At 44.7% G+C, this 22438-nt stretch overlaps 1 protein-coding gene across 1 annotated transcript in view; it reads right to left on the bottom strand.

Moving 5' to 3' along the window:
* Positions 1–19883: 19883 nt before the first annotated feature.
* The window catches only part of EXOSC2 (exosome component 2), a 58757-nt gene continuing 56202 nt past the window's right edge, over positions 19884–22438 (bottom strand). The window contains exons 7-10 of the mRNA XM_085855711.1: positions 21078–21146; positions 20757–20927; positions 20388–20516; positions 19884–20073 (exon numbers count right to left, since the gene is read on the bottom strand). Coding sequence (XP_085711837.1) covers positions 19993–20073; positions 20388–20516; positions 20757–20927; positions 21078–21146 — 450 coding nt within the window. The 3' untranslated portion in view covers positions 19884–19992. The remainder of the gene's footprint in view (positions 20074–20387; positions 20517–20756; positions 20928–21077; positions 21147–22438) is intronic.

Below are 22438 nucleotides of genomic sequence, written 5' to 3'. Positions count from 1 at the left end.
TGTCTGCAGGTCCTGAGGTGGGGGTAGCTCACGAAGTGGGCGCAATCGTTCAGGATCAGGCTTAATCGTGCCGTCGGCTATCGTGTAGCCGAGAAGGTCAATTGACCTTGCCGAGAATACGCATTTCTCGTAGTTGAGGTTCAGATTATATTTTCTAGCAATGCTCAAGAATCTGTCCAGATTCATGTCATGTTCCCCCTGATCCCTACCGCACACTGTGACATTGTCCACGTAAACAAAAGTGTCTTTGAGGTTTTCATCTGAGATGATGTCGTCCATAACCCGTTGGAAGCAAGCTACTCCATTCGTGACACCGAACGGAATCCTCCTGAATTGGTAGAGGCGTCTACCTGCCTGGAATGCGGTGTACGGTTTGTCTTCCTCTCGGATGGGAATTTGATGATAGGCGCTTCGCAAATCGATGGTGCTGAATATCTTATAATTGGCCACGCGTTCGACCATCTCGTCTATGCGCGGCAAAGGGTAGGCATCAAGTTGGGTGAAACGATTGACCGTTTGGGAATAATCGACAACCATTCGTTTCTTATTATTCTGATTGGCGGTGACCAACACCTGTGCGCGCCATGGCGAATCGCTCGGTTCTATAATTCCTTCTTCCAGTAATCGCTTGGTCTCTGAAGTGATGAAGTTCATATCAGCAGTGGTATATCGCCGCAATTTGATCGCTATCGGTTTACAGACTGGCGACAAGTTAGCAAACAGCTGGGGGGACGTTACCTCTGCGGTGGTCAAAGCATTTAAAATTAGATGAGGTTTGCTTCCTCCAAAGGGTATTTCGACGCTCGTGTGCTGCTTGAGGACATTATGACCCAGAATTACGTCTGCGCATAAATCACGAAGCACCAGTACCCTTACATCCCGATGCGTGTACCCTTTTACGTCCAATTCAACATTGCAGTACCCTCGTACGCGGGACTGAAGTGATGTGGCGGCCATGCATACCGTATTGTCTGTCGGGTGGATCTTCCATTTCCTGCCCTTCACTAGCGAGCTGTTGACGAAACTTTCAGAGCTACCGGTATCAATCAGAGCCTCAGCCATATGCCCGTTAATTCGTACGTTGATGATAGCCTTGGATAGATTCCCCGGTGAGGCTGCAGTTAGTTTCTTTTGTGAGTAGAGAGCCGCAGAAGTGGGTTTATTTCTCCTTAGAGTAGATTTACATACCCTGGCATAATGCCCTTTCTTGTCACAATTCATGCATGTGGCATCTCTGGCGGGGCATTTGTGGCGGAAGTGTCTTTTGTACCCACAAAAGAAGCATTTACCAACCGGAGTAGTTGCTGAGGAGTTTGACGAGGTCTGGGTATCCGACTCCTCGGGTTTTTCTCCATCCCCTGTGTCAGGCTGTGTCTGTGTCTGTGGGGTTCCTTGAGTTTCCACCGTAGCGGCGTTCATTAGCAGCATCGGTGTCCCAAATGACTCAGATTGCTGCTGAGCCGTATCCATCGCTCGAGCCTGATCGACTACCTTTTCAAGAGTGGGTTGCGCTTTCTCTAGTAAGCGTTGCCGTATGTGGGCTGATCTGAGTCCTTGGATAAATGCCTCCCGGGTCGCTTCATTTCGGTGTTCCTCGGCGTTTACGGCCCGGAAGCTGCCATCTTTTCCCAGCTGTTTCAGAGCTTGCAGGAACTGATCGATTGTCTCCCCGGCTGCTTGCTTGCGTGTGTTGAGAAGTTGTCGTATGTATACCTCGTTCTTGCGCTTCACGTAGAGCGCCTGCAGCACACCGATCGCTGCTTCGTAAGTGTCACACTCCGAGAAGAGCCTGTATACGCTGGGCGAGACATGATTCACAAGGGCGGCCAATTTGTCGGCTCCTTCGTCGATGACGGTCAGATAGTGTGAGAAGGAACGGAACCAATGCGACCATTTCATTTCTGAGTCAGTCGCGTTTGGGTCTGCGTCGAACCTCTCTGGTTTGTAGATCTTGTCCATCGTTGGTTGAGAGAGCCGAGAAAACCAAATGGAATAAATTGAAATGAAAACGAGAGAAGAACCTTCAGAGTGTAGGCTTTATTCCATTTGATTGAAGCCGCTTCTACGGGCACACCAGGGAATACAGGCGCAGCAAGGAGTACATAAGCAGTAACGTATACACGTGCAACTAATCACCGCAAAATAAATCAGTATAAGCACGGAGTCCGATATACTCTCAATTCTCACCATTCAACGAGCACCAAGTGAACCGCCGCCGTAAACGACTATGCCCCTGGGACAATCACCCCCGACCGAGCCGAACCTCAGCTTTATCTATTCCGTGCTCGAGCCGTGCAACATGTGATCACACGTCACGACCTTCAATTCACCACAATCCTATTATTATTTCAAAAAAAAAAACTAAGAGCGTCAGCCGTTAGTCTTTCTCTCAGTAGTGCGAAGAAGGTAGAATTGGGGGAAGGACGGTGTAGCTGAAAATACACCTCAATGTGTACCTCATGTTTCGACCTCTATTGGGAAACGAGGACAAATGTGTCCAAGAGCCGCGGCCTAAAGGCAATAACAACAACAACTTCCGATATTTCGTCACGTGACTTGATGGAGCCAATAGCGAGACCCGTCATGGAGGCTCCGCTTTCATGATGAGAAAATCGTGTATTTACCAAATTACAACACATTAAATGGAATAATCTTTAAATAGTAACGTGAACTTTTCGAAACTTAAAAGCAAATGTCCGAATATGTTTAAAAGTTGATGATAGACGCTCTCAAAAGGCACCGTCTATGCGAGGATGTGTACAAGTGTTTAGTATTTAAGGAGATCCGGATCCTCGATATAAAAGTGCTGAGTCCTAAAGGTTTTGTCTTCACAAGAAGAACGCGTTCGTTACGCGTTCGCTCCACGGCAAAAAAGATCGTGAAGTTGGTCCTGGAGTTGAGGAAAATACATCACAAAGTTTACAGATTATTTTTGAGAATATAAATTGTCGTTTGGGTGAAATAGATAATGATGCTACAGATGGTGTTAAACCCCCAAATGAACTGTTTACCATCACTAAGTTCTGTGAACGAGCAGACAGTGTTTAACAGGTTCCTCTTCAGTGCCCCCTTCACCGATGCAAATTCAAAATTGTCCTCTGGGATCCATTCTCCCATTGAATCGGTCGATAAAGCTCTTTCAAGAATCTGAAACCACCATTTCAACTCCTGCTGAGCATCATGACCTCCATGGAAAAGATGGAAACACACGAGAGCTTTCCAGTGAATCCCCAGAGATTCTGAACATCCCATTCGTGACTTCGGAGGCTGAAATCCTCGAGCCCTGAGGATTTGTCAGATTTGTTAGAACCTGATGAGGATGTTGAGGTTCCAAGTTGTCTCAGTCTCCATCCGATCAGCCAATGATAGCTCCTCAACTGGTTCTTTCTTTCCTAAATGAAACTTACAGACAGCGAGATGTAGTTATCAAAAATAAATTTCCTGATCTAGTTTCATTTATTCAAACTGCCAACGATATTATGAGGAAGGCCGATGAGTTGTCCTTGACGAAGTCACAGTTTCACCGTGTCAGGAAATTCATTACGAGAGCCAGTGTTGAGGTTTCACATCACCCAACCAAACCCTTGGAATGAACAAAATCACCTTTGGTACCTTTAAAATATTAATGGTGGAGGTGAAAACCACAACCGCCAAGCTCAAGTGAAAAGTTTAATGAGATGTAAGAACATTGACATACTTTTATTACAGGAAACACACATCACTCCCAATGTGGAGTTTGATTGGTGTCCTTTTTGGGGGGACAGTGTGTTTTTTATCAACTTGTTTTTTGGTTTGTTAGATGTATGGAGGGTACCTTACCCCAATGAATCCCAGTTCACGCGGAGCCGTCTTACCAGAGGTAGGTTTTCCTTTGCCAGACTTGACTGATGGTAATATAAACTCACGCTTTAGGAACACGGTGGTCTCTCCAGATTTCTCTCCATCTATATTCTCAGATCATCACTTCGTAACCATTGAGGCTTTTTCTCCCTCAAACAATACATAGAAGTGCATATTGGAAATTTAACACTAATATTTTAGAAGATGATCTATTTAAAGAAGCTTTCCAAGTTTTCTGCGCTAACCAAATCCTAAGAAAACCCTCTTTTTCTTCAGTGAATTTATGGTGGGACAATACAAAAAAACCCAGATTAGGGTGTTTTGTCAGCAGTTCAGGGCAAACACGACAAATGTTAGGAACATAACAATGGCTTGTTTAGAAGCTGACATTGTACACCGAGAAAATAAACTGGCTAACAGCAATGATACAGGAAGTTATCAATTATTACTTGAAAAGAAGACTCAGTTGAGAGAGTTAATCCAAGAGAAAGTAGCTGGGTTGTTACTCAGACTAAGGGTTTAAAACTTAAAGGTATTGGATACCCCTAGTAAATCTTTCTTTAGTTTAGATTCCTCCAGTAAGTCACCCAATACTATCTTTTCTGTTTATGACCCCAATGGAGTTGTTGCCCTTCACCCCAATGATATAAGGTTGTGTGTTAAGAATCCCTTCTTCAATCTATTTACAAAACAAACTGTTTGCGATGATATTATGAACCAATTATTGTCTCACCTCTGCTCTCCAACTGAGCCCCGGCGTCGAGACTTGGACTCACCAATTATGCTGGAGGAATTAACCCAAGCCTTGGCTGGAACGGACTCGGGAAGTGCTCCCAGAATTGATGGCCTGCCGGCTGAATTTTATGTGGAATTTTGGGACCTGTTAGGCCCAGAACTGATGCATGTCTTGGAATCATCTTTGTTGCATGGAAAACTGTCTCCAAGCCTGAGAAGAGCGGTAATGTCCCTCCTCCCAAAGGCTGGTGACTTGCGACACATCAAGAATTGGAGACCTGTCTCTTTGCTTTGCACTGATTATAAAATCCTTTCCAAAGCCATGGCAACTCTACTCAAAAAAGTAATTGGTGATCTTTTCCATCCTGATCAGAGTTATTGTATTCCGGGTAGATCGATATATGATAACATTTTTTTGCATAAGAGACCTGATAGAGGGTGGTTGTGCACAGAATGACTTTGGTTTAATTTTTCTTGATTTGGAAAAGCCTTTTGATAGCATAGACCATGGCTTTCTGTATCATGTGTTGAAAGTTTATGGATTTGGGACTAATTTCAGGAGTTGCATTGCCTTATTATATCATAATATATCCAGTATGGTTAAGTTAAACAATGAGCTTGTTTCCCCCATGCAGGTACAGTGGGGGTAAGGCAAGGCTGCCCAGTCTCTGGCTTATTATTCACCCTTGCGTGAGAGCTACTTGTAGTGCTATTGAGGAGAAACGTCACTGGAGTAGTTATATCTCCTGAGTACCCTTCAGTTATTTTATCAGCATATGCGGATGATGTATCGGTGGTTGTAAAGGATGATAATGGCATTGCTGCTCTAGAAGTGTTTAGACTTGTTTTGTTCTGCTTCGTCTTTAAAGTGTAACTGGGGAAAAAGCAAAGCTCTATGGGTTCCCTGCGTTAAAAGCAATTTACCTGGAATGACATGAATCCTGCCAGTTCAACTTCCTCAAAAGCTAAAATGGGTGGATGAAGTTGTCAAATATCTTGGGGTTTTTCCTGGGGTCTCCACAACATAGCCACAAAAACTGGAATGGTGTTCCTGAACGGGTGGAAAAAAAAGATTAAGTCGGTGGAAGAGAGCCCTGCCCCACCTTTCGTATAGAGGCCGGGTCCTGATCGTCAACAATTTAGTTGCCTCCTGTTTATGGCACAGATTCATTTACCTGAAACCACCAGAAGGCTTGGTGAATGGAGTACAAAAGCGACTGTTGGACGTCTTCTGGGGAGGCCATCACTGGTTACGACCAACCATTATATGCCGTCCATTGGTCGAAGGTGTGCCAGGGTATAGTCGACATTAGGAGCCGGATAATGGCCTTTTGGCTATGCTCTGTTAAAAATTTTTTATCTGAAGAGCAATTACCCAACCATCTCCTGGCTTCTCACATTCTGCAGCAAGTAGGTGGGCTCGGATATGGCCGTGAATGTTTTCTGGTCCTGCTTCAGTTTGTTGACGCATCTTCTCTCTCTGATTTTTATCAGAGTCTATTGAACGCCTGGCAGAGCGTTTCAGTGTGCCGCCAGCAGGACACCGATGGAACGAAGTTGTTCGCTCAAGAACCTTTGTTCTTTAATCTTCTCTTCCCAAGTATTCCCAGAAGACGGGACATCTGCCAACATTTTTTTTATCAGCTGGAATCTCAAAAGCACTTCACCTCCGGCATGTTTCAGGTGTTTTTTCAGGAAATAGCCGACCCAACAGGAACTCACTCCAAAAGAGTGATCGGAAAAATCTTGAGAGAGGCCACACAGATAGGGTTCCAACTGGGATTAGTTTGGACCCAGGAACATGAAGCACTGTTTAACGAGTGGGTTTTTCCAAAGTTATGTGGACAGTTTATTCCAGACAACTTGCCTCCCATTGGATTGGGGTTAAAACCCTTTCAAAAGATGAGCAGCAAAGAACTTTACAAGTCTTGTGTCAAACAACTGCTAGGGGATACACCTTTAAACGGAGTAACCCGGTGGAAGAGACTGATGCCTGCTGGACCCCCCCCCCCTCCTCCCGAACCTGTATGGGACTCTATGTACAACAAGCTCATAAGTAAAAGGTCCGATGATCTCCATGGAGGTTGATCCACCGGTTAGTCCCTTCCAAGAAGCTAATTTGTCATTTTTCTCCTGTATCTACTTGTTGCCCGTTTTGTGCATGTTCGGAAGATGTGTTCCATGTTTTTATTAATTGTGTGACATTGATTCCTTTATTTAATTGGTTACATTTTGTGTCACACAAAATGAATGTTGCGTTTTCTTTGTGTTCCTTTATTTTTGGTTTTCATGCCAAACCTAATAAGGAAAATATACTTCTTGGGTTTCTCGTAGCAACTGCCAAACGAGCAATATATCCCAAGGAGAGAAAAATTGAATGGAAAACCCAACGGGCAATGCGACGTAATGTTTTTCTTTAATGCTCTCGTGTCAGCGAGAATAAAACTTGAATTTTCTTTCTCCCAAGATGCTAAAAAGCTTGACGAGTTTACCAGTACTTGGTGTCACGAAGTAATTTGTGAGGTTCGTGAGGACCAACCCATAATACTTTTGTAGTGTGCTTTTGGGTTATTGTACAAAGTTAATGTTCTCTTCTTTCTTTATTTTCTTTTCTTCACTCTGTCTCCTTCTCCTTTTCCTTCCTATTTGTTAAATTGTATTTGAATAATTTGCTGAAGCCTCCTTTGTGTCATTACTTTTATGTACCAATGGTTGTTGTAACTATATAATTTTTTTGTATTTTGTGATAATAAAAGGACTTCAAAAGTCTCTCTCTCTCTCTCTCTCTCTCTCTCTCTCTCTCTCTCTCTCTCTCTCTCTCTCTCTCTCTCTCTCTCTCTCTCTCTCTCTCTCTCTCTCTCTCTGTCTCTGTCTCTGTCTCTGTCTCTGTCTCTGTCTCTGTCTCTGTCTCTGTCTCTGTCTCTGTCTCTGTCTCTGTCTCTGTCTCTGTCTCTGTCTCTGTCTCTGTGTCTCTCTCTCGCTCCACCCTCGCTCCACCCTCGCTCCATCTCTCCATCTCTCGCTCCAAAACAAAATGTGAAAACATTTTGTTTTGACGTAGAAAGATGATCAATACAGAAAGGAAAAAAAACCCATAAATGCTATGAAATTCACACAATGGTTTCAAATGACTTTTCTAACGTGAAGCATAAAAGTAACATAACTACGTCAGGATATGGTTGCAATATACAAACAATGATGCTTGCAGCCCAGTTAACCACAACAACAAAGAGTACATGGGGGCGGGGCCTAATAGCAACCATTACAGAGTCCTGCAGGTGATGTGGCGGCTCTCACACTGATGCTGTATCAGCAAAAGTGCCCCCCCCCCCTCTAAAAAAAATAGTGAAGATCACTGGCTTGGATGGTTGAAATCTGGAATTGCCACTTCGACGGTCAAAGTGCTGCTGAAATGGAGTTACATTAGACAACTTGTCTTGAGAATGTGGTTTTAGAATGATGGGATGGATGGAGTATGAGAATGAGAGAAAGGATGGAGTTTGAGAATGGGTGATTGTGAATGAGGTTCGAGTACAGAGTTGGAGAATGAGGAAGAGGACAATGGGGATAGTTCCAACTGCATTCTCTTATTTTTACGAGTTATTTTCTTATTTTCACAAGGGAAAATGGCCTGAATAAAAAAAAAGCTTGGTGATGGCAGTAGATGATGCCCTTCGAGTGATCTGCAAGAAGGTTGGATACTGTGGTGGAAATTTACACAAAAGAGAAAACACTTTATAATCTAATAGATCATTTATTGAAAAACACATATGTGGAGAGAAAAGCTTGTCTCAAGAGTCCAAGCAGATCTCTGATTTAGCTAGAATACATGGCTTTTTATATGATTGGAAAATTAGGAGGGGTCACAACATCACAGGGTACTTGGTTAATCAATACCAGACTAAAAGAAAGCTTTGTTTGTGTACAAGGTCCTTGACCTGTGTACAAGGTCCTACAAGGACCTTTCTGTCAGGTCAGGTTCGATCTGTGACCTGCTACAGGTACCATGTAAACCTGTACTAACCTGTTCCATGGTCGGGTTGTCGGCGACTAAACCGTCTCCCCCACCAGGTTTTCTGGTGAGGAGGGTGTTTGGATATGGACACCCAGCAGGATTAAAAACAAAACCTGTCAAAGGGCGGAGGAGCTCCTTGTGAGCCAACGGCCATCCATATCTAGTGCCCAACTGTGTCTGCGGACATCCTCCTGCAGTTGGGTCACTTATTATTAGGAGGTTGGTGGCAGGATTTGCACTCCGGCCACCGTAAAACCCTTCATTCCGCAAAACGCAAAAACGCAAAAAAATCTGAAAACCCACTCCGTGGGAGTACCTCCTGTGCAGCTTCCATTCATAGGGCAGCTCACCGGATGACGGGATTGGGGCAAAGCCTTCGGGACCCCGAATCTTTGATAGGAGGGAAACCACGGGGTAACATCCCTGGGTCAGATTGCGGGAGAGTGTGTCGGAGTGGTGCTGAGGTGTCGTCCACCAGACGGCGGTCTCCTTGGGTTAACCTGAGGCGGTCCCTTCGGGTGGGTGCCTGGAATGTCCTATCCCTAAGAGAGGATGATCACCTGTCTCTGTTTTCTTCTGAGCTCAAGCGTTTGGACATCGGGATTGCAGCTCTCTCTGAGGTTCGGAGACCGGATTGCGGCGAGATAATGGTGGGTGGTTACACCTACTATTGGTCTGGTTGCTCTGATGGTTACCATACCCAAGGAGTTGCTGTAGCTGTGTCCAATAAGCTGACCCCAATGATAATTGAGGTAACACCGGTCAACGAGCGTATTATGAGATTAAGGATTCGTCACTCCTTAGGTGTCATTTCCCTGGTCTCTGTTTATGCTCCGACTGAGGCGAGTGATCTCACCGTGAAGGATGCATTCTACGCCACACTCGAGTCTGTGGTTGATCAGTGCCCCAGACGAGATACACTTCTAGTCTTGGGGGATTTCAATGCATCGACTGGAACTGATAGGGACGGTTATGAGGTGTGTGTTGGTCCCCATGGGTCAGGAACTATGAACCAGAATAGCACTAAGTTCCTTGACTTTGCAAGAAGTCATGGACTTAGGGTGGCTGGTTCATGGTTTCAGCGCCCACAAGCTCATCGCTGGACTTGGTATTCCAACGCTGGCGGTGTGGCAAAGGAGATTGACCATGTCCTCATTGACGGTCGTTGGAGGATGATCCAGAACTGCAGGGTCTACCGGAGTGCTCAGTTCCTCAATACTGACCACAGGCTTGTTGTAGCAACTCTAAAGCTGCACCTTAAATCCTGGAGAATGGTACCATCCCAGCCTCGGCTGGATGTTGCCAAGCTCAGGGATGAGAGAGTAGCTGAGGAGTTTGCGAACAGGCTGAGTGGACACTTGGGGGGTCTGGGTGCTTTGGGGGGTCCTGAAGAGTTGTGGAGCGCCTTCAAGACCACCATCCTTGATGTTGCCGGTGGATGCCTTGGAGCTCACCGCAGGGCAAAGAAGAATTTTATCTCTCAAGGGACACCGGATACCATTGACCAGAGTCGCAGGGCCAGGCTGAATGGCAGAGCTGAGCTGTTCAGGGAGCTGAGGCGTAAAACTGTACGTGCACTGAGGGTGGACAAGGAGGCCTATGTGCGAGGAATCTGTGAGGGGTAGAGCATCACCTGTGGACAGGTGATTCTCGTACCGCTTACAGGGGAATTCGCGCATTACGTTCATCCAAGCCCATCCCTCGGAGCACTACAGTTCGAGCAGAGAGTGGTAGGCTCTTGACAGAGGAGTCGGAAGTGAAGGCCCGCTGGGCCGGTTACTTTGAGCGGTTGTACCAGGCTGATCCCCCAACTGTCGAGTTGGACGTCAAGGGTGTTACAATCCCTGTTGCTGACCCTCGAATCAACTGTGGTCCACCTACGCTTGTGGAAACATGGGCTGCGGTGAACCAGTTGAAATGGGGCAAAGCTCCAGGGATCTGTGGCATCCATGCCGAACCTCTCAAGGCTGGTGGAAATGCTGCACTCGTGTCGTTGCATGCAGTTTTGTGCTCTGCCTGGAACACAGGCATCATCCCAACTGACTGGAAGAGGGGCCTTGTTGTCCCTCTCTGGAAAGGGAAGGGTGATCGCCAAGACTGCAACAACTACCGAGGGGTGACGCTGCTCTCAGTGCCGGGCAAGGTCTTTGCTCGGATAATTCTCGATAGGGTTCGCCACCATCTGCTTGAGCACCAGCGTCCAGAGCATTCAGGCTTTACACCAAAGAGGTCAACGATTGACCGTATCCTTGCACTTCGTGTCCTCACCGAACGCAGGCGAGAGTTTCGGCAGGGGCTGCTTGCAGCCTATGTTGATCTCTGTAAAGCGTTCGATTCAGTGAATCGGGATGTCCTCTGGAGGATTCTTGGTCTTCGTGGGGTGCCACCAAAGCTGATCGATCTGATGTCTGAACTCTACTCTGGTACTGAGAGTGCTGTGAAGTGTGGTGGTACCATCTCTGACTTATTTCCAGTTGTTACTGGAGTTCGTCAGGGATGTGTACTTGCCCCCACACTTTTCAGCACTTGTATGGACTGGATTCTTGGGAGGATGTCGGAGAGATCAAGTTGCGGTGCGTCATTTGGGAATGTCAAGATCTCGGACCTTGACTTTGCAGATGATGCAGTCATCTTTGCAGAGACTTTAGACATCCTCTTGGGGGCCCTCGAGGTGCTGAATGAGGAGTCGGAGCCGTTGGGATTACGGGTTTCTTGGGTCAAAACTAAGATCCAGGCTTTCGCTGACATCTTGGATGCTGCTGTCCTGTCTGTGTCTGTTTGTGGTGAGGATGTTGAGGTCGTGGAGAGATTCACTTACCTTGGCAGTGATATTCATGTCTCTGCTGGCTGCGAGTCAGAGGTCAATAGACGTCTGCGTCGGGCCTGGGGACTCATGGATTCACTGGATCATGGGGTGTGGCGCTGCCGGTACCTGTGCGGGAGGACGAAAGTCCGAGTCTTCAGGTCCTTGGTACTTCCAGTCTTGCTCTATGGGTGTGAGACTTGGACTCTGACCAAGGATCTGAGACGGAGACTTAATTCCTTTGGTACCAGGTCTCTTCGAAGAATCCTTGGCTATCGCTGGTCGGATTTTGTGTCCAACGAGCGGTTGCTGAGAGAGACTCGGATGAGATTTGTTACCTGCATAGTCCGTGAGCGTCAGTTGCGGCTGTATGGACATGTGGCTCGTTTTCCTGACTCTGATCCTGCTCACCAGATTTTCTCAGCGAGGGAGTCTCATGAGTGGAGGAGGCCAGTGGGTCGACCACGTGCCTCATGGTTGCAACAGGTTGACCATCATCTCAAGGAGATGGGGATGGGCCTGGCATCTGCCTGGGGGATGGCCAGACGGAGGCCCCTGGAGTACCGGCGGAAAGTGGACGCAGCGACGTGCTGTTCTGGCACATGCTCCCATACCTGACCTGACCTGAAGGTCCTTGAAACAAAGAGAAAATAATCTTGTGCAAAATTATAGCAGATAGCGCTGTGAAAGAATACGTGTCTTCCTTCAGGGGCATGCATGCACAGAAAGCCTTCATTTACATCGGCAATGATAAGCATTTATCTCAGCACGTATATATGTAGCATCTGGTTTGCACAGCTATTGCAGAACAATCAGAGGTCCATGCCCTCAGCAGTTCGATGAGACTCCTACTTTACAATCAAAATAAGAGGACAATGGGAAGGCAGAGTTAATGAGCTTCATGTTTGAACAATTTTTACAATTGAATGTGAGACCAGAGTTAATGAGACTGTGATGTCTTTTGGGGGGCCAGACTTACCGGCACCAGTGAAAGCAGTTCTACCCAATTTGCCAACCAAGTGAAACATGAAGATTATCTTGTCACATAATTAACTAACACTCCATTTTTCTTTATAATTTCGAAGTTTTACACCCAATCCGCTCAAAATCAAATCAAATCTAATTTGGAATTTGCAAGCAACTTTTTTTTTCATGCCTCTCGTAACCAATGTTCGGGGTGCGAACGACACCAGATGTTGTTGAATCGGTGTCCTGCAAATCTATGGAGGTGGAGGGATTCACATCCTACTCCTGACACCAGTGTTATGGATCGGCGACGGAGAGATTCGCACCCTACTCTTGACAGCCAAATGTTGATGATTTGGCGTCATGTAACAGCACCGCCGTCTCAGGGGTTATAACGCCGGCTAGTTCGGCACAGGTCTCGGGTCACGTGTCTCAGATCACGATACCAAAATACACCTGGGCCGTACCAGTTGGGGACATAGACCCCGGCTACAGACTGGGTTTGTCAGAGACCGAGCGAAGTCTGCCAGTCCGTAGCCCGTTTTGGTTTTATATACAAATCGAGCGGATTGTTCCTCGGCATGGCACGAATAAATTAAAGGCGGCAACTTTCGTATAACTCAGCCAGATTTATTGGGGACACATCGGGGAACACGACACAAGCAAAGCATTCACGAATGTTATAATTAATCTATAACCCACTCTTAACTAGGGAGCTACGGATACGGGTTTCGAAGGGAGCCCGAGCGAAATAAACCTTAGGCCTGGACAACATGCAGACAACATGCAGGCAAGACACGGAGTACTTGGTGACGCCTCATGGATGAGAGGAAGTGTCGAAGGCACGAATGCGGCGCGTGAGAAGCCGATGTTGTCGGATTCGAGCACCCAGCTCGAGCATGCAGCGTGGCAAGATGGCGCTCGTGCTCCTATTGGCACCGCTCGCGCGGCAAGATGGCGACGACGACGTCCTTTTGTCAGCACCACTCACGCACCAGCCTCGGCGCGTCCAGCCCCTGTAAGGTCGACGGCACAAGAGCTAAAAATGAATGGTGTGTACCAGCTGGTTTCTCACAAGGTCCAGTATGTGAATCCAGGCCTGGCCTGTACACCGGACTAGGCCAATCCCGGTGTTGGGCTCCGCAGGCGGATCGATGGGATGAAAGACGTGTCGAGCCGTGCAGGGAGTCAGGACAGTCAAAGGCTCTGTGACTGGACTCAGGATGAACCTGTGGATGACCTCAGGCTGGATCCATAACCGAGGAGGAACAGCTCGTCGAGTCACTCCTCACAAAGCCGATCGCAACTTCCCCAAAGCAGCCAGTTCCTCTTGCCTTTCGGGACGGGCCTTTCTCACGAAGCCAATCGCAGACTCACTCAGCCGTCCATTCCTTGGCTTTTTGGGGACGGCCTTTTTTGACCGCCTCCGGGGACCCGTGATTGGTCTATCACTCGAGACTGCAGCAGCTCTCTGCCAATGGGTTGCCGGCACGTCCCATTGACTGACTGTCAGGGCACCGGGTGGGGGCCGGTTAAGAGAGGGGGGGGAAGAAGAAGGCACCTCTCGGTACACCACCACTGTATGAACACTGGACAGTCTGATACACCTCCCGACGCAGATGTAACGTCCGATTACCAAACAACCTGGCTAAACATGCGTTTAAGGGGGGGTCTGGGCTAATCCTATATTTATTAACCCACTAAGGGCCCATTTCGCAACAATACTTCTGACACACATAAACTGATGCACACACGTACCCACACGCACTAAAACGTTGCACACAAACGATTTAATCAACACATTCAGAACACTGACCATAAAACATAACCCATCCTATAAATACATATCACACCATTTTTCCAAGTCCTTTACCAATTATATTGCTCTTGCACGTTATGATGACAACAATAGCGACGAATATCATGAGTCCAATGAGCAATATGTGGAGTATCCAGGTTCCCCATCCATCAAACACTCCCTTTAACCAAGATCCAAACCCTCCTTCCTTAAAACAGTCATGGTACTTTGCAGCTACCTTCCTTACATGTTGTACCACGTCATGGATATGTACCGTTTGATGCTACTTTAGAATAATTCCCATTTATGCCCTTCCGGTTATCTGCCATGTAATAGTTGTACCATCCGACTCCGCAATAATCGATTTCCTCAAATGGGATCACTGCTAACGGCAGTCCCATTCGTGAAGAGTGTGGGAGGTGGGCACATACCCAACACTTCGCCTTATTTTCCTTCATTGCGGAATTGTGTGACAGGGTCAAAAAGGTGTTTATCCCATACACTCCTTTCTCATGCAATTTTTCCCGGAGTTTACCTTCTTCTGCCCTGCGTACCGTCACGACCCATTCCTTGTTTCCCCTGCTCTAGACCTACCAAACATTCTGCTCTCCATGACATTCCCATAATGCCCTCACTGTCTGTTATCGTCCATATTATCACAATTATGCACATGCTAATCGGAAGCACTGCTCCATATGTCATGAACCCCCAGTAACGTTCTTCCCACTTGCGGGTTTCCTCAATTCTCTTCACAACTTCCTGTATGCTCTTTTGCAGTGAGATGCGTGAGCCCATGATCGCTGACCTCACTTGACAGCTGTGTGGGTAACCAATAATTCCTTGTGGGGTCTGGTCGAACATGCTTTCAGTGCGTTCTTCCGCTTGAACATCTTCACGTACACCCAGTCGCCGGGCTGGATGCCATGGTGTTCTTCCGCAGCCGGTCTGGTCGCGCTTGTTTGACCTAAGAGTCAAATTCTTTGGAAACCTTTGTTAGTGCAAAACAGAAGTTGATCATTGTCCTCTCCCCATGTATGTCCATTTGTTTCAGGGTTAATGGGGCAGTTACAGGCACATGTATCGGTCTCATTAGTATTTCATGTGGGGACAATCAGCTGCGCCTGCTTGTTTAGCGTTGACCTAATTGACATCAGTGCCAGAGGAATAGCCTCTGGCCATTTCAAACTTGTTTCATCATATATTTTATAGACAGTGGAAGTGTTTTATCTGCAAAGCTCTGCAGAGTTCCTTCGGAATATCCGATGTGATGAGCTCCTTCCGGTTGTTCAAGCACTTTACCAACATTATGGTGTTGACAATACACACAGCTTCTACAAAAATTTTCTGCCACAGCTGTAAACCCCAGAGCATGTCATGTTTGTAGCACCTCCTTCTGCATCCCCCCCGTTTGCTTGTGTGGCCACTTCCATGGGCCAAACGAGCAGACTATGGCAAAAATGCCTTTGGTGCAACTATTTTACCCTTCTTTGAAAACCAGAGCTTTGTTTCCACGTTATAGCAGCAACCTGTGTTCTCCTACTTCGCTCTTTCACTTCAGTTGCCTCCTGTAGTGCTGCAATGTCATCAGTAGTCGGTGCCCTTTCCTAATTTTTCCCTTTTGAGAGCATGTTTGTTCCCTTTCAAAAGAGCTGGATGATCGAGTGGACAAGGGCCCGTTGTTAGGATAAATGTTGAATGTTGATCAAAAGACCTGACTTTAACAAGCACCTCCACAAGGCCGAAGGAACTCTAACGTGAAATGCATCAACATCCATCCGAAAGGCGGAATGTACGTTGATGCATCGACAATTTGCGATTATAACAACACGAGCAATGATGTCCATTTATATATTATTATGTATGCAGTTTTTGCGTGCTCTCATCATACCATCACGAGAAATACACATGGTCTGTTGTTAAATCCTTGATTACATACTGCTCGCACACCTGTTCCTGAAATGCCCTTTGTCGTTTCAGCTCTTATCAAACGAAGCAAATACTTATTTTCACACACCTCTTTCTGGCCGCAACATTTAGGACCTCCTTTCTTGACCAATTAACTACAAAGTGTGGAAGTTTTAAAATGCACTGGCCTGAACACAAAATAAATTCAAAAATTTAAATCAATCAAAAAGTGATTCAAATCGTTAAAGCTCATTTACCTTAACTCATTCCTCATTCAAACATGTCATGGTAACCATGGTGACCAGATACCTTGACTCGTGGTGCATAAAGTTGTCGTACACAGGGCTGGAATTACTCCTTTCCTAACCACCACGCGTGATTCTAATTCCTCATAATCGTCTCACATGGAGGACATACATCCTGCAACCTTTCTCCACCCAAATGCCAACCATGGGTGCCGGGCACCATATTGGCCAGGAAGCCAAACACGGGAGAAAGAGTTAAAAGTTAGCCATTTTAACTCACCCTGCATAACGAGCACAATGCAATCAAATCATTGGATTTATATTCCGCAGACTGAGATGAAAGAATCTGTTCCTAGGATTAATTAAATCGACTGACCCTTTTTGCGTTGTCCATTTTCACCATTAATACAACTCCAAATTTTGAAAGTAGTCAGCACGAACTGACACATTCCATTTTATCCTTTCCTGATCACCATCGGGAATGCAATGGCAAACCACCTTGTGTAATCCTTGCACTGAGGTATAAACTAAAGTGCTGTCACCACTTGCCATGATTTTCACATGCCATCCTCACCTGCCGACATTTGCTTACACACACATGCTCACTTCCGTTCATCTGCCTACAGCCATTCACATAATGAGCGACCTGTACCTGCATGCTCTAACATGTGGCACCCCCTACCACATCTCCATGGTTGGCTCCCCTAATGCCACATTTCAAATCCATAACACTACGGAAGCCGTTTTAAAGCATGCTGGTGGTTCGACTTGCACCAAAGTGCTCACTTCAACAGCCACCCTCAATATCACTAGCTTTTCCCATCAATATTAAATCTCTCTCCTCTTGTGCTAATTAGCACACGAGATACCCATTTCTCTGGAATTTGATGTGAAGAAACATTGGCTTCTTCTTAATCAAAGGAACCATAATGTCCAATAAATTTAAAATAAGTTCCAATGTCCTCCAGCCATAAATAAGGTTTTTATAACAACAGAGGAATGTGTGTATTCTACTTCCCTACTAGTTTTCCCAGCATATATTTATTAAATTCTTTCTCAAAGCACCAACTGAAGCTAATTGGCATTTTACTTAATTATAAATTCAATTAACAATTCAGCTTCCCACACCTTTCACCCTCCTCCGGCTTGTAAAAGCAAACGGGCATTCCCACGTCAAAACAGCGGAACATGTAATGCTTTCTACTCCCCACCATGCGATCACAGACTTCACAGAAACCCGTCGGGAGATATTCAAAATTACATAACGCTATTTTTGCCCAAATCCGACACTACCACCCGTATGTATCGCTTCAACAGACACCCCTAAAATATTACGTAACACTCGAGGAAGACATACACCTACCCCCTATTTCATATCTCAATCCCAGGATGCTATTTATCCTGTTGTTTTTTTTCAGTCACCACAAACTATATTTGAAAAAGTAAAGGCGGTACAGTGTACCATCAATAAGATCAGGTAGCAGTGAAGAAATCTCTGTCATCAGACCAATTCCTCGGAGTGATGAAATCGTTTCTAAAATGTTGAATTGCTTTCATTTGCAAATGAGATCAAGTGTGTTTGGATTGGAATTGTAATCATGGTATTTCAATAAAGTGAACAGTGGGATACAAAATGTAAACTGTTCAGCCTGGTGGAGGTGTGCGCTCTCTACCGTATGCAGTTCTGGTTACTACAATAATTACAGAGAAGTGTTGCATCAAAATACCACGAAACTACACAATTACCATGTTCTAGCTTTACAATTTACCACTTACCGGTTGTTATTGCTGAGTCTCTCTTTGGCGTCGTCCTGATTGCTGTGATCACCAAATATTTCATGACCCCGATGTCATCTCCAATTTCTACCTCGGTACAACTTATAAATGAATAGCAAGGCATTTATAGTTGGCCGATAAAGTGTGCCGATTGCTTTGCTCATGGACGGGTAAGCAATACATCGACTGATAAAGTTTTGACATGTCGTTCAAAAGGTCCAGAAGTGCAGTCGGAACTCTTTCAGGAAGGTTAGAACATTCCGGAAGTTGCATGCTTGTGTTGTTCAACAGACATGGCTCATTCCTGCAATATGTCCAATATGCTCAAACATTTGAAAACCAAACACCATAAAGAGTATCTATTGGTGACTGTTCAGAATGCAGATTCAAAGAAACCAGTCTGCAACAGCAACAAGTTTGCTTTCGCAATTGACGATTTTACCCCAGTACGCTGCCTTCCCTTCCCCCACACCTCCTCACTCTTTCCCACCGATTCTCACTCTCCCCTCTCACCTTTCTACCCCACCCCTCCTTTCTCTATCTTCCCCTTCTTTTCTCTTTCTTTCTCTTACCCACCCCTCTCCCTTAGTATTCCGGTCAGCGAAGCGACCGGTGGTATTTGCCGACACAAAATAAAACATACCTTGAGTGAAGTCAAAAAAGTGAAAAGAATGGAAACATGTCAAGCTCCGAATGAACGATTTCCCCAAATCAATGATTGGTTTAGTGATGAAAAAATCATTTACAATTCGATCACGTGTCAATACTCAAAATAATTGTGTGTACTCTGCAGCCAGAACCAAGAGACAAGTAACACCAGAAAGACTTAATTCAACGGTTGGTATAACTTCTCTAAAAAAGAAGGTGATGATCTCCTGTTGTCTCTCAAAAATTGGCAAAAGTGATGTTATTTTTGTTGAAAGCGGTGTTAAAATGAATGCTGCTTATTATTGTGACAATGTGTTTGATATCTATCTCCAACAATTTATACTTATTGGTAGTTGGCTACACATTCCAGCAAGATGGTGCAGCAAGCTCACCTCGTGGTTGAATATTTAAACACAGAAGTTTGTGACGACATAAAAACCTAATGATCAGCCTGCTAACAGGCCAGACTTGAGTCCTCTTGATTATACAATGTGGAACGAGCTGAATTTTTTTTTTTTTTTGTAATAAGAACATTAAATTTGTTAACTGATCAATTAAAGGCAAAAATTGTGGAAGAATGGAATTCGCCAACACAGAATTTCATTATCCGAACAATTGATTCGTTTGGAGCTTTGTTTCCAACAAGGTGGAAACATTGAGTATTTGATGTCATAATATAGACAATATACAGGAATATTTATTAACTTGGATTATTTATTTTGAATTATTTTGTACAAAACTGAAATAAACACGTTAAAAGCAACAGTTTACTTTTTTCTGGGCAATCCTGTATAATGGTCGACACTTGCTGGTGAAGTTAGAGCCAGAGCCATCGCTCGCTCCGAACTACGCTTTAACTGAAACCAGTACAGACATGCTGCTTCTACTCTATCTTCATGACAATGGCATTTTCAGCAATTAAAAGTCAGCATTGGTGAGGTGAACTCAATGGAGAATTATCAGGATTCTACAATACCATGCACTACATTGTAAATGTTGATGAGTAAAATTACTGACCATGAAATAATTGAAAATTTTACGATGGAAAAGCAGTGTCAACAATTAACTCTTAAAGAGTTTCAAATTGGTCAGTCTGTCACAGAAGCTTTAATAAGTTAAACGTCAGAAAGAAAAATCACTGCCACAAAGGAGTAAGGAAAAAAACAGACATTTATTTGCTTCACGTAGATGACAAAATGTCAATCAAAAAAACAAAATGAGGAACAAGCACGCACACACTAAATGAGCTGTCAGGACCACTTTATCCCCGTTGTTCCAACAGTCTTTGTCGAGTTTCCAGCAATATTTCCTCTGATATCTCTGGTTTGGTAATGTCCTTGATCTGTTGTGACAAAAAGAATGGTAAGCAATGAAATCACATTAGTTAATTTACTTTCAAATTAAAAACTCAGCCAAGGTAAAAAAAACAAAATGAAAAGGTTGTGTTACTCCGAGGTCATAATAGACCATCTAAACATTATTGAGCAAAGCCAACATTAAGTGCTGTCTCAACATGAGTGAAGTCATAATAAAAATTCTGCAGCCAGCATCAACCATGAGTGTTGTCATTATCACCATTTAAATGTACAGGGCTGGAAAGCGAGAGGATTTCTTGAACGAGATGAGATACAGTATGACGCGACTTCGTGAACACACCTCATGCGCCATGGATGCCTCATAGCAGTATGTCACACTGGTGTCGGAGAGGGCAAGGCGGTGATGGGCTAAAATAATCACACAGTTTCGAAGTCGCGAGATGACTTCACGCTCAGAAATAGGCACGGGCTAGGAACAAAGCAAGTTGGGCCAATAGAAGAACTTGAAACAAAACAAAAAATCCTGCAGAAAACAGAAAATTCTAACCTCCCATAGAATATATATACAGTATATATATATATAAAAAACAATTTTTGCAATGAGAAAAATATAGAATATTTCACTCGTTTCCTAAAGAGAAATCAAAAACTTTTGCAATTCTTTCTGGACCACAATAGTCTAACAGATGATGACCATGAAATCTCATACCTCAAGGTCCGTCACAAAGCCTCCAGCTTCCACAGCAGAGTTAGCTGGCTGTAACCAAACCAGACCATTATTGCCAAGGATGATAGAAGCTCCAGAAGCGAGGTGGTGGAAATGCGTCTTGCTGCGGAGGATCAGTGAGGGAGAGACCTTCACCAACACGCCCTGCCCTAACTGAAAGGTTGGGATGAGGAGAAGAAAATAAGGTGAGAATTGCAGATATGGTGATATTGGCTCACCTTCAAGAGCAAACAATATAAATATCAAATGCCACTGATCACCACAAATTTCCTCATGACTAGAGTACATTTGTCGACCTCTCACCTTGCCATAACGCAAGCTCCTTGTGTGCAATGACAGTGCCCCATCAGAGAAGATGGACTGCACCTCAGCCTGTACATATTCACCATCAAGGACACATGTAACTATTTGTGAAAGATCAAAAAGGGAAAACGATTCAACTTGAACTGGATGTCTCACCAAAAATAAAAAGATGGATTTTATGCATCACAAAAAGGTTCCAAAGGATATCATGCTGGCTTCCAAGATGTACTCAACACGACAAAATTTTATTTCAAGTTAAGCAATGCCCACAGTCACGTCAAAGCACAGATAGTCCTCGAGTTACACTCGTTCTATTTACGTTTTTTCGACTTAACAACTCTTTCAAAGTACTAAACAATTCTCAATACGCCTCGAAATATTAGGTTAACGTTTTGTTCACCTGGAAAAAAAATCAAAATTTTGCACCGGCACACAAGGGAAATGGAGGTACGGTGTACAGTACACCACTTCTCTCAAGCTCAGTCTGTACTCGTGAGAGGGATACCTCTCTCCTCATGGAGGATAGTCTGACCTTCATTGATAGTATTTTGTGCCAAACTCTCCCAAGCCCCTTCATCATGAGTGGTAAGCAGCCATTAAGTTTTCCACCTGAGACTCCTAACACGAAGGCTTGTAAAGCTATTATAGTTTGGACATTAAAATGGACGTGGTAAAGCGATTCGAGCGTGGGGAGCGTATGGTGGATATTGCCCACACGCTCAGCCTTCCTCCCTCGACTGAAGGCAATAACAAGTAACTCCACTGAAATAAAGTCGAGTGCACTAAAGTCGAGTACCTCATAGTCTCAATAACCTCTGTACCCCCACCTCCCAGGCCTGGGCACTTGCTGCATGCCACAGATTTTGCTAAGTACCATCTGCATTTACTTAAAAGTCCATAATCTATTCATTTAAACATTTATATACATTCTTTCTTAACTTATTTAGTTATGTCTTAGTATTTATGTATAGGAACTGCATTTAAACAATTACTGTCTTTACTTAGTTCAGAGTTAGGTGAGGACTGGAAATTGCCACTCAGGAACGCAACTTCAATTCATCACATGACTAGCATGGATCGGCTCGCTACCCTAGCCTCTCCACACGTCGATGCAGAGATTGATGTCAGATTTACTGTGATGGCATGATTTACACCAATCATAATAGAAACATTTCTTTTCTCAAATATTTGTAATATTATATTTGTTTGTACTTTATCTTTATTGTTACAGCTTTATAAAACGTATGCCGAAATTGAAACACACATAGCACATAGACTCTAAGAATAGTCATTTCCATAATGTCCATCAAGAATAGCTTCTTCCCTGCCGGGTTATGTAATTAAATGTGTTGGGTTGGGTA

This window comes from Eptatretus burgeri, chromosome 14 (genome assembly GCF_056783735.1).
Source record: "Eptatretus burgeri isolate ZD-2024b chromosome 14, Ebu_testis_v1, whole genome shotgun sequence".
In the NCBI taxonomy this organism is placed as follows: Eukaryota; Metazoa; Chordata; class Myxini; order Myxiniformes; family Myxinidae; genus Eptatretus; species Eptatretus burgeri.
The sequence above is the reverse complement of the archived record's forward strand: the minus strand, read 5'-3'. Positions and strand labels throughout refer to the sequence as shown.